General features: G+C 50.9%; 1 protein-coding gene across 6 annotated transcripts in view; it reads right to left on the bottom strand.

Annotated features, from left to right (window-relative positions):
• Positions 1-231: 231 nt before the first annotated feature.
• The window catches only part of LOC310683617 (uncharacterized protein), a 39,485-nt gene continuing 25,883 nt past the window's right edge, over positions 232-13,833 (bottom strand). For all 6 annotated transcript variants that reach the window (XM_083453790.1, XM_083453789.1, XM_083453791.1 and 3 more), the window contains 10 exons: positions 13,366-13,478; positions 10,781-10,839; positions 10,488-10,580; positions 7,887-7,930; positions 5,886-6,055; positions 5,556-5,626; positions 4,394-4,539; positions 3,015-3,159; positions 2,684-2,827; positions 232-907 (listed from right to left, as the gene is read on the bottom strand). In XM_083453790.1, the coding sequence (XP_083309916.1) occupies positions 644-907; positions 2,684-2,827; positions 3,015-3,159; positions 4,394-4,539; positions 5,556-5,626; positions 5,886-6,055; positions 7,887-7,930; positions 10,488-10,580; positions 10,781-10,839; positions 13,366-13,478 (1,249 nt within the window). In that variant the 3' untranslated portion in view covers positions 232-643. The remainder of the gene's footprint in view (positions 908-2,683; positions 2,828-3,014; positions 3,160-4,393; positions 4,540-5,555; positions 5,627-5,885; positions 6,056-7,886; positions 7,931-10,487; positions 10,581-10,780; positions 10,840-13,365; positions 13,479-13,833) is intronic.

The raw sequence follows: 13,833 nt of genomic DNA, 5'->3' as shown, positions 1-13,833 counted from the left end.
GGACATTCAGCTTCCAAAGCACGTTTGAAAACTGGAACAATCACTTCCAGTTTTTGATCATTCGGGAGCCGGAACGTTCAGCTCCCAATGTGTTCAGGAGCCGAGGTTCCACTGTATTAGGAGTTTTGGGGTGAGAGGCCTTCAATTCTCCCAAGGCACCCTCTCCCTCTGGGGCAAAAGGGTCCTGGGAGCCGCTCCACCTCCCCACCGGCCCTCAACATCCAGTCTGAGTCCCTGCATATCTCTGTTTATTGCACAAAGGTCACAGCTGCCCCAGCGGCAGTGATTGAGGAATGAGGGGTGGGGATTAAGGCAGCAGAAGGCTGAGCCCCCGAAAGCGGAGCCCAGCAGGACACTTCCCTGAGTCTCTGCGTTGAAGGCGGGTGGTGTGGGCGATGCCCTGGAGACTGTGCCCACAACAGCCTCTGCCCATCTGTTTCTGGAGACGTTGCGCCACCTAGAGTCCAAATTCTGCAAGCGCCGGTTCAGAGGTCAGCGCTCCTCTTTTCGTACCGTGTGTCCACTTTGGGCTTCGAAGGCTGACACCCAAAGGGATGGGTGAGGGAAAGACAGAAGGGCCTCCCATCTCCAGTGAGAGTGGCGGTGGCAGCAGCACTGGAGGGCGGCGGGGCACACACACCCCTCACAGCAAGTGCTTATTGCGCCTGGGGATAATTTTGCGTACTGTCCGGCGCTCAGAAATGTTCCGCTTCACCTTGACCCCCGCAGGCAGCCCGTCCACGTTCAGGGAGGGGCTGGAGTGGGACTTCTGCAGGGACGAGCAGCCCTCCTCGGCCGGCAACTCGCCCGCCTCCCCCAGCCGGACCTCCCACTGGTCAAGGTCCTCCGTGTCTTCGCCGGCCAGCTTCACCTCCAGCAGCCTCACGTAGGTCTCGTAGCGGCGCTTCTGCACAAAGGGACAAAAGAAGGCAGGGCGTCATGTGGGGGGTGGGGAGGGGAAGGCCGCCTCTGGCCGGCAGCACCTGAGGGAGTCATCTAGGGCAGGCGCCGCTGACATACAGGGACCAGGGAGAAGGTTCATCCTGTTAATGGAGGATTTCTCCCCAGCTTCTGTTTGTCACCTAGGATTAAGGTTGCAAAAGATGTCCATAGTTAATGTTTCTGTAGTCTAAAATCACGTACATTGGTACCTCAGGTTAAGAACTTAATTCGTTCTGCAGGTCCTGAAACTGTTCTTAACCTGAAGCACCACTTTAGCTAATGGGGCCTCCCGCTGCCGCCGCACAATTTTTATTCTCATCGTGAAGCAAAGTTCTTAACCTGAGGTAGTATTTCTGGGTTAGTGGAGTCTGTAACCTGAAGCGTATGTAACCTGAAGCGTCTGTAAACTGAGGTACCACTGTAATTATCAAAGCTGTAGAGCTTGAAGACACCCCAAAAGAGTCGTCTAGCCAAACCCTCTGTGATGCAGGGTTCACATCTGATAGGTGGCCCTCCAAGAAGAAGAAGAAGAGTTTGGATTTGATATCCCACTTTATCACTACCCTAAGGAGTCTCAAAGCGGCTAACAATCTCCTTTCCCTTCCTCCCCCACAACAAACACTCAGCAGCTGCATGTGGAGGAGCAGAGACACGAACCTGGTTCACCAGATTACGAGTCCACTGCTCTTAACCACTACACCACACTGGCTCTGTCCAAATCAATAATAATAATAATAATAATAATTATTATTATTATTATTATTATTTATTATACCCCGCCCATCTGGCTGAGTTTCCCCAGCCACTCTGGGCGGCTTCCAATCGAGTATTAAAAACAATACATCATTAAATATTAAAAACTTCCCTAAACAGGGCTGCCTTCAGATGTCTTTTAAAGATGAGGTAGCTACTTATTTCCTTCTCCTTAAAAGCCTCCAGCAAAGGAGAGTCCACCGCTTTTCGAGGGAGTCCGTTCCACTGTCAAAACTGCTCTTACGGTCAGGGTACATAACCGCATGCAAAAGTGGCAGGTTACTGCAGATTCTTCTTTCTTTTAAAGGAGCAGTAGTGAGATTTATTGCGACAGATGTGTTGCACTCACTGGGGAAGGTTGCAAAAGACCGCAGGACTGTGGGGAGACATTTGGATAAGGAAAGAACTCAGAGCCGGCAGCCTGAGAGCAAAGCAGCCAGCAAAGACCTCAACAACATGCAAACTCTCTGTTCGTAAAAACCCTGTCCTGGAGAAGTTATGTATGTTTTTACAAGTTACCGTATTTTTCGCTCTATAAGGTGCACCAGACCATAAGACGCACCTGATTTTTGGAAGAGGAAAACAATAAAAAAAATATTCTGAATCCCATAAGCGATGGGATGCGCAGCGATTCCGCTTGCTGTCCTGGCTTATGGGATAGCCGCGCGCAGCCTCTCCCGGGCAGGGAGAGCCTTCATCCCCCTGCCCGGGAGAGGCTGTGTGTGGCTAAGGCCCCCCCAAGAGCCGTGCTCCCTTTAAAGAGCACGCGGAGCGTGTGTGCGGCTCTTTAAAGGGAGCGCTGAGCAGAGCCCCCCACCTGCATTCGCTCCATAAGACGCACACACATTTCCCCTTACTTTTTAGGAGGGGGAAAGTGCGTCTTATAGAGCGAAAAATACGGTAGGTGTTCTGACCATTGAAAGTGGGGAGGAGTACAGTGGGAGCATCCTACCGCCCCCTGCAAAAGACAGGCCTGGTCCTTGCCCACCTCGTAGAGCAAATATTCCTTCTTCAGCTGATACTCTTCCAGGTCCCGGCCCCGGCCTCGCTTGCTGGGCAGGTTCCGCTGGTGCTCCAAGAGGTCGTCTGACACCTGGTCCATCCAGGATTCATGAGAAAAGTGCTGGTCCTCCTGCAGCAAGAGGAACAGGGTGTTGCTCAGCCTTACCTGCCCAAGGTGTGGCAGGAGGATGCAGCTGGGGAGCGAGCCACAGAAGGGTTTGGGGCAGCCCATGGGCTGCGCTCTGATGCCCACCCCAGCTTCCCCCATCCTGCCATTTCTGTGCAGCAGCCTGTTGAGGGAGCCCCAGGGCACACACCAGGGAGTTCTTGGAAGGTGCCGTCGGAAGAACTGGCCGGATGAACTTCCTCTGGGAGCCCACAGCTGCTGGGAAGGGTGGCGAGGAGAACATGGCAGCCACCAGGTTTATGCGAGAAACCCAGGAACTCATTTCCGCTGCGGTCCTAGGGAAACGGGAGAGGGCAGGGAGAGTTCTATGAAGGCACGTTTCTTTTTCCCCCTTTTAATTTTAATCTTTGTTATATTGCAAAACAAAACCATAAAGAAGAATATCCAATAAAACAGAAAGAAAAAGTGAAGAAAGAGAAAAAATGCAAAGTATACAGTAAAAGAATAAAGAAAAGTATAATATTTTAATGCAGTAAACAATATTTTACAAAATAATAATAATAATAGACTTCCGTCACTCTCACAATTCCTTCCACCTTTCAGATTTTATCTGTATTTCAGTATTATTTTCATCTTAATATACAGATGTGTGTATATGTATATTTCACCTTTTCCATTCACAAGGTCATTCTAGACACAGCCAATTTTTTGCATTTGAACCTTGTCTTTCTAAATAGTCTTAACCCGAGGTACTACTTCCGGGTTAGAGGAGTCTGTAACCCGAAGTGTTTGTAACCCGAGGTGTATGTAACCCGAGGTACCACTGTATACAGCCGTATCCCAAGAGCCATCACATCCCAGCAGGCAGAGCTGGGCTTCAGCTGAGCAGGATTGGGTCCCATACCTCTCCGCCTCCTGCAAGAATTTGTTTACTTTTGGGCCTCTTCACCCGGTTAAACGGGAACAGCAGAAAACACGACTCCCCAGGACTGCCGACGAGGACTATAGTCAGCATTTTAACGGGCAATGTTAAGTGACAGGGACAGATTTTGAGGCACGCCTGAGACCAAAGCCTGTTTCTCCGTTTTGAATACACCCTCAAAAAACTAAAACAGTTTGCTCTAGGCTTGCTGATTAAGAATGTTGCTGGTGTCACTAATACCACAAGAACCGAAGTCTTTCTGAATGGGATTTGCTGCTTCCTGCCCCAAGCCAGCCTTCGTTGCTTTTCTTTTTGGATCTGTGAAGCTTACAAATCGCTCAGGTGAGGAGGAAGCGGCAGGGGTTTGGGGAGGCCTGCCTCCTTTGGACCCAGCCATGACAGGTGTGCTTCTGCCTCAGAGGGAGCCACAAGGAAATCCTGAGCTGAGGAGGTAGCCTTGGCTCCCCGCAAGAGAGCAGTGGCATAGCGTGGGGGGTGCAGGGGGGGCCGGCCGCACCGGGCACAACATCTGGGGGTTAGGGTTAGGGGGTGCAAATCCATGGCTTAGGGGGCGCAAATTACTTGCCTTGCCCCGGGTGCTGACAACCCACGCTACGCCACTGCAAGAGAGGTCTGCAAATACTCACGGGGCTTGGAAGAGGAAGATGCGCCAGTCGGCCGTCTGCAGCCGGAAGACGTGCGGCCGCTTGGTGTACTTGCTGGCCTTCTCGGCCAGGGCGTGGTGAACTCCGATGGGCTCCTCTGAGGCAGAGGCGTCCGGCCGGCTCTCATCCTGCGAGAACAGCAGGAGCAAGCTGAATCGGGGGTGCGGGGGCAGAGCAGAGATTTTGCCTGCAGCACTAACCCCAGGTAGATGAGCTGAGAAGCGCCTGAGGCCAGCCAGGCAAGGCGGGCAGGGGGCCAGACCCAGGATAACATGCACGGAGCCAGGGGACGGGGTCCTGGGTGGAACTGAGCCAGCAGCCAGTGGCGTAGCGTGGGGGTGCAGGGGGGGACCGGCCGCACCGGGTGCAACATCTGGGGGTTAGGGTTAGGGGGCGCAAATCCACGGGTTAGGGGGCGCAAATTACTTGCCTTGCCCCGGGTGCTGACAACCCACGCTACGCCACTGCCGGCAGCCAGGGCAGAGGGTCCCACTCAGTAGCCTGGGAAGAAGCCCCTGGTTAAAGAGACACACAATGGTCCCTCTAGCTCAGGATGCCCTAACCCAGATGAGCAGAGGCTCTCCAGGGTCTCAGGTGAAGAAGAAGAAGAGTTTGGATTTGATATCCCGCCTTTCACTCCCTTTAAGGAGTCTCAAAGCGGCTAACATTCTCCTTTCCCTTCCTCCCCCACAACAAACACTCTGTGAGGTGAGTGGGGCTGAGAGACTTCAGAGAAGTGTGACTAGCCCAAGGTCACCCAGCAGCTGCATGTGGAGGAGCGGAGACGCAAACCCGGTTCCCCAGATTACAAGACTACCACTCTTAACCACTACACCACACTGGCTCTCATGGTGGAGGTGGAGGGCATTCCCAGCCCAGCCGTACAGAACTGAACCTGGGACTTTCTGCATGCAAAGCAGGGCTTTCTACCTGTAACTGCGAGACCCCAGGGGTCAGCAGAAAGGGTGGGTGGGAAGTAAAGATGCCAGAAGAGAGAGAAGGGCCAAGCACTGCACAGCCATCTGGGGAGGCAGCGCAGAATTGCTCTGCTGGGGTGGAGCACAGCCCTGGTCTCCTGCGGGGAGGGTGGCCTAGGAGCGCAAGTCCTTTGGTTTCTGCGGTGGTCTGACCTGCTCCTGGTTACCTTGGAAAAGTAGAGAACCATTCCTTTCAGCACCGTATGAAACATCTTCCAGCCTCTCTTGCCCCAGGGCGCTGCAAAAGAGTGAGATGGGGAGCGGTCAAGTTGGGTCTGCCACCTGCACCTTGGTGCTCTAGGGCTGCCCAGGAGGGGCTGGTGGACCCCTGTGGCTGCTTAGGACCCCTGTGAGGTTGCTTAGGACCCCTGTGGCACACTGCCCACTCCCACCCAGCTTGCCCACAGGCCTGGCATGCATGTGAGACGGCGGACGTCTCTCGCAGGCCCAGGTCCCTGTGGGCTGCTGCTTGCCGTGCCCCCTGGCCCAGCACTCACTCTTCTTGCCATCGGCCTCCGCGTGGACCTTGCGCGCCAGGAGGCCCTGCCGGTAGGTTTTCGCCTCGGGGTCGTGAGACAGAGTCAGGAAAGGGTTGGCTTTCTTCTGGCTGGATGCTGAGGGCGAGAGCAGCGCGGCGCTGAGCGACTTCTCATCATCATCATCATCCCTGCAGCAGAAAGAGGCTTTGTGAGGGTCTGTCGAGGACAGGGTGAGCAGCAGCTCCTGATTCAACCACTGCAGAAAACAACTCCTTTTCTGAAAGCTGACATGACTGCTAAGGGTGACCCCCCCCCCAAGGCATTGGGCTGCCCTCCCCTCCCACAAACAGAAGCTGATCCAACTGGAAGCTGAATCTGATGTCAACATTGATGTCGCTTAGGGGAGCAGAGGGGCATCTGTCATCGTTGGAGGAGGACGACTTAAACACATTGCGGAGTTCCCAAAAACAGACCAGAGGCAATTGTATCTCATCCAGCAGAGCTTTACTGCTACTGAAGGCAAATGAGCATGATGGTCACAAATCCAATACATTCAGGATTGGCACAGTCCGTAAAAAATCCAGTTGCAGCAGACTTAACTCAAACTTACAGTAACTTATAAGACTAAACCTTAACACTATAGCCTTTCATATCCCGCCTTTCACTCCCTTTAAGGAGTCTCAAAGCGGCTAACATTCTCCTTTCCCTTCCTCCCCCACAACAAACACTCTGTGAGGTGAGTGGGGCTGAGAGACTTCAAAGAAGTGTGACTGGCCCAAGGTCACCCAGCAGCTGCATGTGGAGGAGCGGAGACGCGAACCCGGTTCCCCAGATTACGTGACTACCGCTCTTAACCACTACACCACACTGGAACACCACACCAGAACAAAAAGATAGAAAGAGAAAGTAAGCTCCGGCTCCTTCTGGCCTTACAATTATAGTCAGCATGATCTTGACAGAAAGGTAACAGAACCAGTTTAAACCAGCTGTTCTCAGCTTCTCAGAAGGAATAACCCAAACAAGAACCTTCTTCCTCTTCCTTTCACATAGAAAGAAACCTTCCAGAACCCTAACGATTTAAGTAGAACAGGAAAGATCTCTACACATCAGATCAATACTTTCTGTACTAAGAAATGCAAACTGACACGGCCACAGCACCACCCGCGTCCCAGTAGGGAACCTACTGTGAATTGAATGTAAGTAAACTTCTTAGCATTACTTTTAAAAGAAGACTGTTGTGTCTTTATTCTTTTTAAGAGGGATAAAAGGAGAATTCACCAGGATCAAACCCAATCTGGACAAGCCAGACTGGATTGCTTAACTCAAGAGATTCAAACGATTCTACCAACTAGCTTCCTGTTATATACAGTGGTGCCTCGCAAGACGAAATTAATTCGTTCTGCGAGTTTTTTCGTCTTGTGAATTTTTTCGTCTTGCGAAGCACCGCTGTGTATTGACGGTTTCCCATAGGAATGCATTGGCGGTTTTTTTAAAAAGGCGCAAGACGTCTTGCGAAGCAAGCCCATAGGGAAATCCATCTTGCGAAGCAACTCAGAAAACGAAAAACTCTTTCGTCTTGCGAGTTTTTCGTCTTGCGAGGCATTTGTCTTGCGAGGTACCACTGTACTGGGGAATGTACTCTGCAACTGACTCACTACCGTGAGTGAGGAAGGATAATATTTAATCAATATATCCTCTCCTTCTATCCACAACATTCCCACAATTCTATGGTCCCTGTGACGGGAGAGACCTCAAAGGCAGACCAGGGCAGCTGCCCCCAGCCTCAGCCTCCGTCCATCACCTGAAGTCCTGGCTGCGAGCCCCCTTTGGGAGCAGACTGGCTGAAGATTATTTCCCAGTGAGTTTGTGGCCCTTCAATTCTCTCTCTGTGTGTGTGCCCCCAGGGCATTTGGGGCCGGAGGGCTCCATGCAGGAGCAGCCATGGGCCTCTCTTCTGCCCACTCAGAAGTTCTGACACCCACCCCATCCCCCAACGTCATTGCCACCATCTTTACTTACGCAGCCCATTCCAGTTTTTCTTGGCGGATGGAATGATATAGCTCCTAGAAAGAGAGAGAGTGTAAAAGAGAACCATCAGTCTATGATTCTCTCTTCACATCCAGGCCCCACTCTGCCGCATGTCCCCCCAGGACCCGCCGCACCCCCGAGGAGGCAAAGGAGAAGCCAGCTGGAAGGGGCCTGGGCCTCAGGCGCCTCCTCTGGCAGAGCAAGTCTGTCAGGATTTCCCCTTCTCCTCCGAAACTGAGCACCTGATCCCTTGGGGACAGAAGCACAAACAAAGCAAGATGCCAGAGGTGCTCAGAGTCAAGCTTTTGGCTGGACGAGACAGAACGCTTTAAAAGACATTTTCACGTCTTAAAAAGGTCTGGCCCGTTGTGATAGGAATTTTATGGTATTAGATATATGGTAATGTTCATAACTGCACATACATAGATCAACACAGGAAGACCAACCTTCTGTTGTAAATAAAAATATGCCCTTTTCCCTTATGGGGTATCCAAGAGCCCATATAGAGTCCTTACATAGGTTCCCTATTGGCAGGAGAAAATAACAGAGGCCAACCAGAGAATATTGAGAAGCAAAGCAGCTAGTAAGCTTGATCTTTATTGATCTGTTGCAACAGGGTACTCCCCTCACACGCAGGAGAGGAGGAGGACCCCCCAAAATTGCTGTCCAAGGGCTTATAAAGACTTTTGAAATTCCCATTCTGTAGATCAAGACCACCCCCAGAAACATGCATACATCACAGAAGGGGTGTAACCTAAGACCACCCCTCAGATACATCCCACTTACATCACAGAAATTTAAATGTTGTTTTTCTCCTGTCACAGTTTATCTTCTGTCTGGCAAGTTACTTGATTGGATTGCCTGGGGAGCCTGGCCATTCTTTTGTAGTGGTAAAATACTTATTTCCTGGGCCAGGTCACAGGCTCACGCCTTATTCAAACAGACATATCTTGTGAGGAAAGAGACAATGGGGAGGCTTTTCCAGTTTAACCTTGCAGAGAAAGGATTTGGTCAGTTTAGGAATCAAAATGGTTCCAGGTTGGTCTTCCTGTGTTGATCTATGTATGTGCAGTTATGAACATTACCATATATCTAAGAGCATAAAATTCCTGTCACACCGTCGTCCAAGAGAACGTGAACCCAGGAGCCTCTCCCCTTCTGTGTCCCAAGTTCCCAACACAGAGATAATTTTTTTGTACGGGGGGATTTCCAAGCGGAAGGCTGCCCGTCGTCCCCTTGGCTGGCACCTTAAGTAGCAGAAGGCTGCCCACCTCCGTACAAAGAAGGCCTAAGCAAGGCTGCCTGTCACAGGGTGTGGCAGTTGCTCGAGAGTAACCAGGCAGTGCTCCGACCTGTCTTTTATAGGCTTTGTTCTTGGTGCAAACTATTCACAGTGAAGAGCGTTGTAAGTTCATGTCTGGCTCAATCGCTAGCAGAATCCGGGAGTGGTCGGTTTTTATACCCCCCCCCCCAGCATAAAAGTTGCGTCACCTTTTCTGCCCCTCCCTGCGCCGAAGACTACTGCGCAGAATGGGTGCTGGCAAGGGTGCGCTTCCCACCTCTCCGGTTTGCTCAGGCTCGGGGTTGAGGCTCTCCCTAGCATTCCCTGGTCCCTGGAGGTGGGGCTTCCCTCCTGGCCGGAGGAGGAACTGCAAGATTTTCGGAGGCTCCCTATAACACAACTGCCCTTCCATCTCTCGCCTCTGAGCTGATACGGAAAGCGGGGGGGGGGGGGCAGCGGCGTAGCATGGGTTGTCAGCACCCGGGGCAAGGCAAGTAATTTGCGCCCCCTAACCCGTGGATTTGCGCCCCCTAACCCTAACCCCCAGATGTTGCGCCCGGTGCGGCCGGCCCCCCCTGCACCCCCACGCTACGCCACTGGGGGGGGCATGTCTTCTTCACCTTCTTCTTCGCTACAATATATCCAATTGTCCATGTCAAAAGGGACTAAAATCTATAAAATTCATAGAAAATCAACGTGCCAATTTGCTCAATTTCTCTAGGACTCCATGACACCTCCCCTGTCCTCCATAATCCCTCAAGCAAGGTGTCAAGACCCTAATCCTGTCAAATCACTCTGCCAAGCCTTTCCTCCGGGCAATGCCAGGTGGCAGACTATGCATACATGGACCATTGTCTTCTCATCACCAGTACTCAGGATGTGCTTATCTGCGCATATCTCCAGCTCTGCATATTCCCCCCTCCCTCCTCCATATGTTAATCCTGTGTAACCCAACCTCTTCTTAATGTATTCATGATGTAACTTGGATGTATTTTGCACTGTATTCTGGGACATGGAGGGAAGTTTCAAAAGTTCATGTCACCCCTTTCTCGCGGTTCAATCTCGCCTTGAACCTGTTGCGCAATAAACTTGGATCTTCTGCAGTTTGCTCCTGTCTCCGACTGAGCTCATTTTCCTCCGCAGGGACCCGCGGACTTAGTCCGACGAGCTGGGTGGCAGAGCAGCCTCGCACCCAGATTTTACCGTAACAGAGCTGATGGCAGTTCCCTGAGACTGCCCAGCCAAGCTAAGCCCCCAGTCTCTCCCCCCCCCCCGGAGGACGAGGGGAAAGGGCTCCCTCTCCTTTGTACCTTCAGCTGCTCTTTTGGGAAGTTCGTGCCACCATCGTTCAGCCCGTCGAGGTTGGCGAGGAAAGCCTGGCAGGTCATGCTCCGCCCGCTATGCTGCGTGCCACAAGCAGGGAAGGGACGAAAAGTGCACATCAGACCAAAGGTAACGCAACGTCCAGATTGTGCTTCCCCCAAAGCCCCCCCCCCCCGTTTCCCTTCCCTACGCGCACAGTTAGACCCAAGGTGAGAGGCGAGCCCTCTTTCCATTAGGCCCCCTGCATACAAAAGCCACCCCCCATCCCCCATGGACTTACCTGCCCATGCAGGTCAGTGTTGAGGAGCATGATGGCACAGGTGAGGGTGTGAACAGCATCTGCACAGGGAGGGAGGAAGAAGAAGAAGAAGAAGAAGAGTTTGGATTTGATATCCCGCCTTTCACTCCCTTTAAGGAGTCTCAAAGCGGCTAACATTCTCCTTTCCCTTCCTCCCCCACAACAAACACTCTGTGAGGTGAGTGGGGCTGAGAGACTTCAAGGAAGTGTGACTGGCCCAAGGTCACCCAGCAGCTGCATGTGGAGGAGCGGGGAATCAAACCTGGTTCACCAGATTACGAGTCCACCGCTCTTAACCACTACACCACACTGTCTCTCAGTGACCGAGGGGAAGGTCAGGGGAGGCCCACAGGCTCAAAGGACCCAGGCCCCCTGCTCCCAGAACGCCAGCAAACCCCCTTACTCAGAAAAGGGGCTTAGGACAAGGGCAAGGAGCCTTGGGCTGGAGTCCAAGGAATGAAAACAAATCTTCCTGCCTGCAGTTCCTGCTCTTAACAGGAGCACAATGTCCCAGGCCGGTGCAGCAGAACCTCTTTCGGGCCCGGGCATTTCCCATCCCCTATTAAAGTCAGCTGATTGTTAATGGGTTAAGGTGGAAAATTTAAAGTAAGATAAATTACAGAACAAAAAATTGACAAAGAGGAAAAGAATTTGCTGAATTAGCTAATTTGAACTAGAATACAAAAAAGGGAGGTGTGAGGAAGTCGAGGAAAAAAGCAAATGAAAGATAAAGATATGGAAAAATTGGATGTGTTTTTAAATGTTTTTGTTTTTTCTTGTTGTTTTGTCGTACTGTTTTTTCTTTCTATTTTTGATGTATTGTTTGTTAAATTTTCTATTGTTTTTTTCCCCTTTTTTCCCTGTAACTATTAAACCTTTAATAAATATTATTTTTTTAAAAAAAGTAAAATGATGATGCTGTTTTGACAAGGGGCAGGAGCAGGGGGGGGGCAGGAAGAAATAGCTGTTCTCTCTCTCTCTCTCACACACACACCTGCCCAGATGTGCACCTTGCTACAGAAGCTGTGCAAGAGGATAGCTCACACCCTCCAGAGATATCACGGTGCCTCCAACCCCAAAGTGCGCAGGCTTGTCGGCAGTGACGCCGCAAGCAAAAGCCACAAAACCTTCCAGCGCATTCTACCATATTTGGTGGGTGTGCAAGATGTCAAAAGCATATTGGGAAATGATTTATAATGAGTTGATTTAAAATAATAATAATTTTTTGTGAAAAAACCAGAAGCTTTTTTATTAGGAATTCTAGGTCCAGAAATACTAAAGGAGCAGAAAAGACTGTTTATGTATGCTATGACAGCTGCGCGAATGTTATCAGCCCAAAGATGGAAGGAATATAAAGTACCTACAAAAGAAGAATGGCTGACAAAGATGATGGACTATGCCAAAATGGCAAAAACGAAAGGGAAGATCAGAGATCAAGAGGATAACAAATTCAATAAAGAATGGGGGAAATTTATAAGTTACTTAAAATAACACTGTAAACAATTAAAAACATCTGCAGGATTCTAAAAAAAAAAACCCACTTGCAATGTAATGAGAACTATGGCGAGAGATGAGCGTTAAGAAAATGTGGAGAACATTATATGATTCAGTTGGAAAATAATAACTATGGAAACCATGGAGGGGTGGAGGAAAGTTCAGGAATTCAGAGAATCCTATAATGACTTATTTGTTACAATACCGCATTTTTCGCTCCATAAGACGCACCTGACCATAAGACGCACCTAGTTTTTAGAGGGGAATGCAAGGAGAAAAGTACAGTGGTGCCTCGCAAGACGAAATTAATTCGTTCCACGAGTCTCTTCGTCTAGCGGTTTTTTCGTCTTGCGAAGCAACCCTATTAGCGGCTTAGCGGATTAGCGCTATTAGTGGTTTAGCGGCTATTAAAGGCTATTAAAGGCTTAGCGGATTAGCGGATTAGCTGCTAAAAGGCTATTAGCGGTTTAGCGGCTTAGAAAAAGGGGGTGGGGAGCGAAAAAAAATCTCAAGACTCGCAAGACATTTTCGTCTTGCAAAGCAAGCCCATAGGGAAATTCGTCCTGCGAAGCGCATCGAAAAACGGAAAACCCTTTCGTCTAGCGGGTTTTCCGTCTTGCGAGGCATTCGTCTTGCGGGGCACCACTGTATTCTTTAAAGGAAGCGCTGAGGAGAGCCTGTATGCATCCCAGGCTCTGCTCAGCGCTCCCTTTCACGAGTCGCATGGAGCGTGTGTGCGGCACTTGCAGGCTTTTCCCTGAGGAGGGAGACAGGCAGCCCGTCACTGCATTCGCTCCATAAGACACACACACATTTCCCCTTACCTTTTAGGAGGGAAAAAGTGTGCCTTATAGAGCTAAAAATACGGTAATCATTAAAGCTAAAAGTGAATAAAATGTATTTTAAAGCCACAAAACCTTCCAAGTGGAAAGGATCCCGCACAGTTCAGGATACACATGGGCCACCTGGGACCGTTTACACACTGACACCCAAACTGCATGAGACCAGGGGCAAGGGCTCCCTCCTTAATTTAAGCCCTGCAGGTGAAGAGCCGGCCTTGCTGGCTGCCTTACCTGGGCTGAAGTAGACCTCGGGATTGCAGCTGTGATAGCGTTCAGAGAAATGCCGCAGGATCCGCTCCCGCTCCTGGGTCTCCCCAGTGAGCACAAACGCCTTCAGGAAGGACCTGCAAAGAGGAGGGAGAGGAGCGTGTGAGGAGAGGCAGCCCTGAGGCAACTGCTCTCCTCTGCCGGCTGCCAGTGCCAACTACATCACTCCACGAAGCTGGAACGAAGTTCTGCATCCTTCTGCATCCTTCCCAAGGGTGGAGCTCAGCACACACAGGCAGCAATGGTCCAGGGACAGTAGGGGAGACAGGATTACACCTCACCTGCCCAATTCCTTGCCCATGTCAGCAGGACCTGCAGCCAGAATCCTGCTCTCTCTCCCCTCCCTTCCCTCAAATTATCAAGAACCCCTGCTGGGTGAATCCTGTTTCTGTCCTCCTGAAGGTAAAGGTAAAGGACCCCTGACCGTTACGT

The sequence above is a fragment of the Podarcis tiliguerta genome (assembly GCF_965153285.1).
Source record: "Podarcis tiliguerta genome assembly, chromosome: 8".
NCBI classification, from domain to species: domain Eukaryota; kingdom Metazoa; phylum Chordata; class Lepidosauria; order Squamata; family Lacertidae; genus Podarcis; species Podarcis tiliguerta.
The sequence above is the reverse complement of the archived record's forward strand: the minus strand, read 5'-3'. Positions and strand labels throughout refer to the sequence as shown.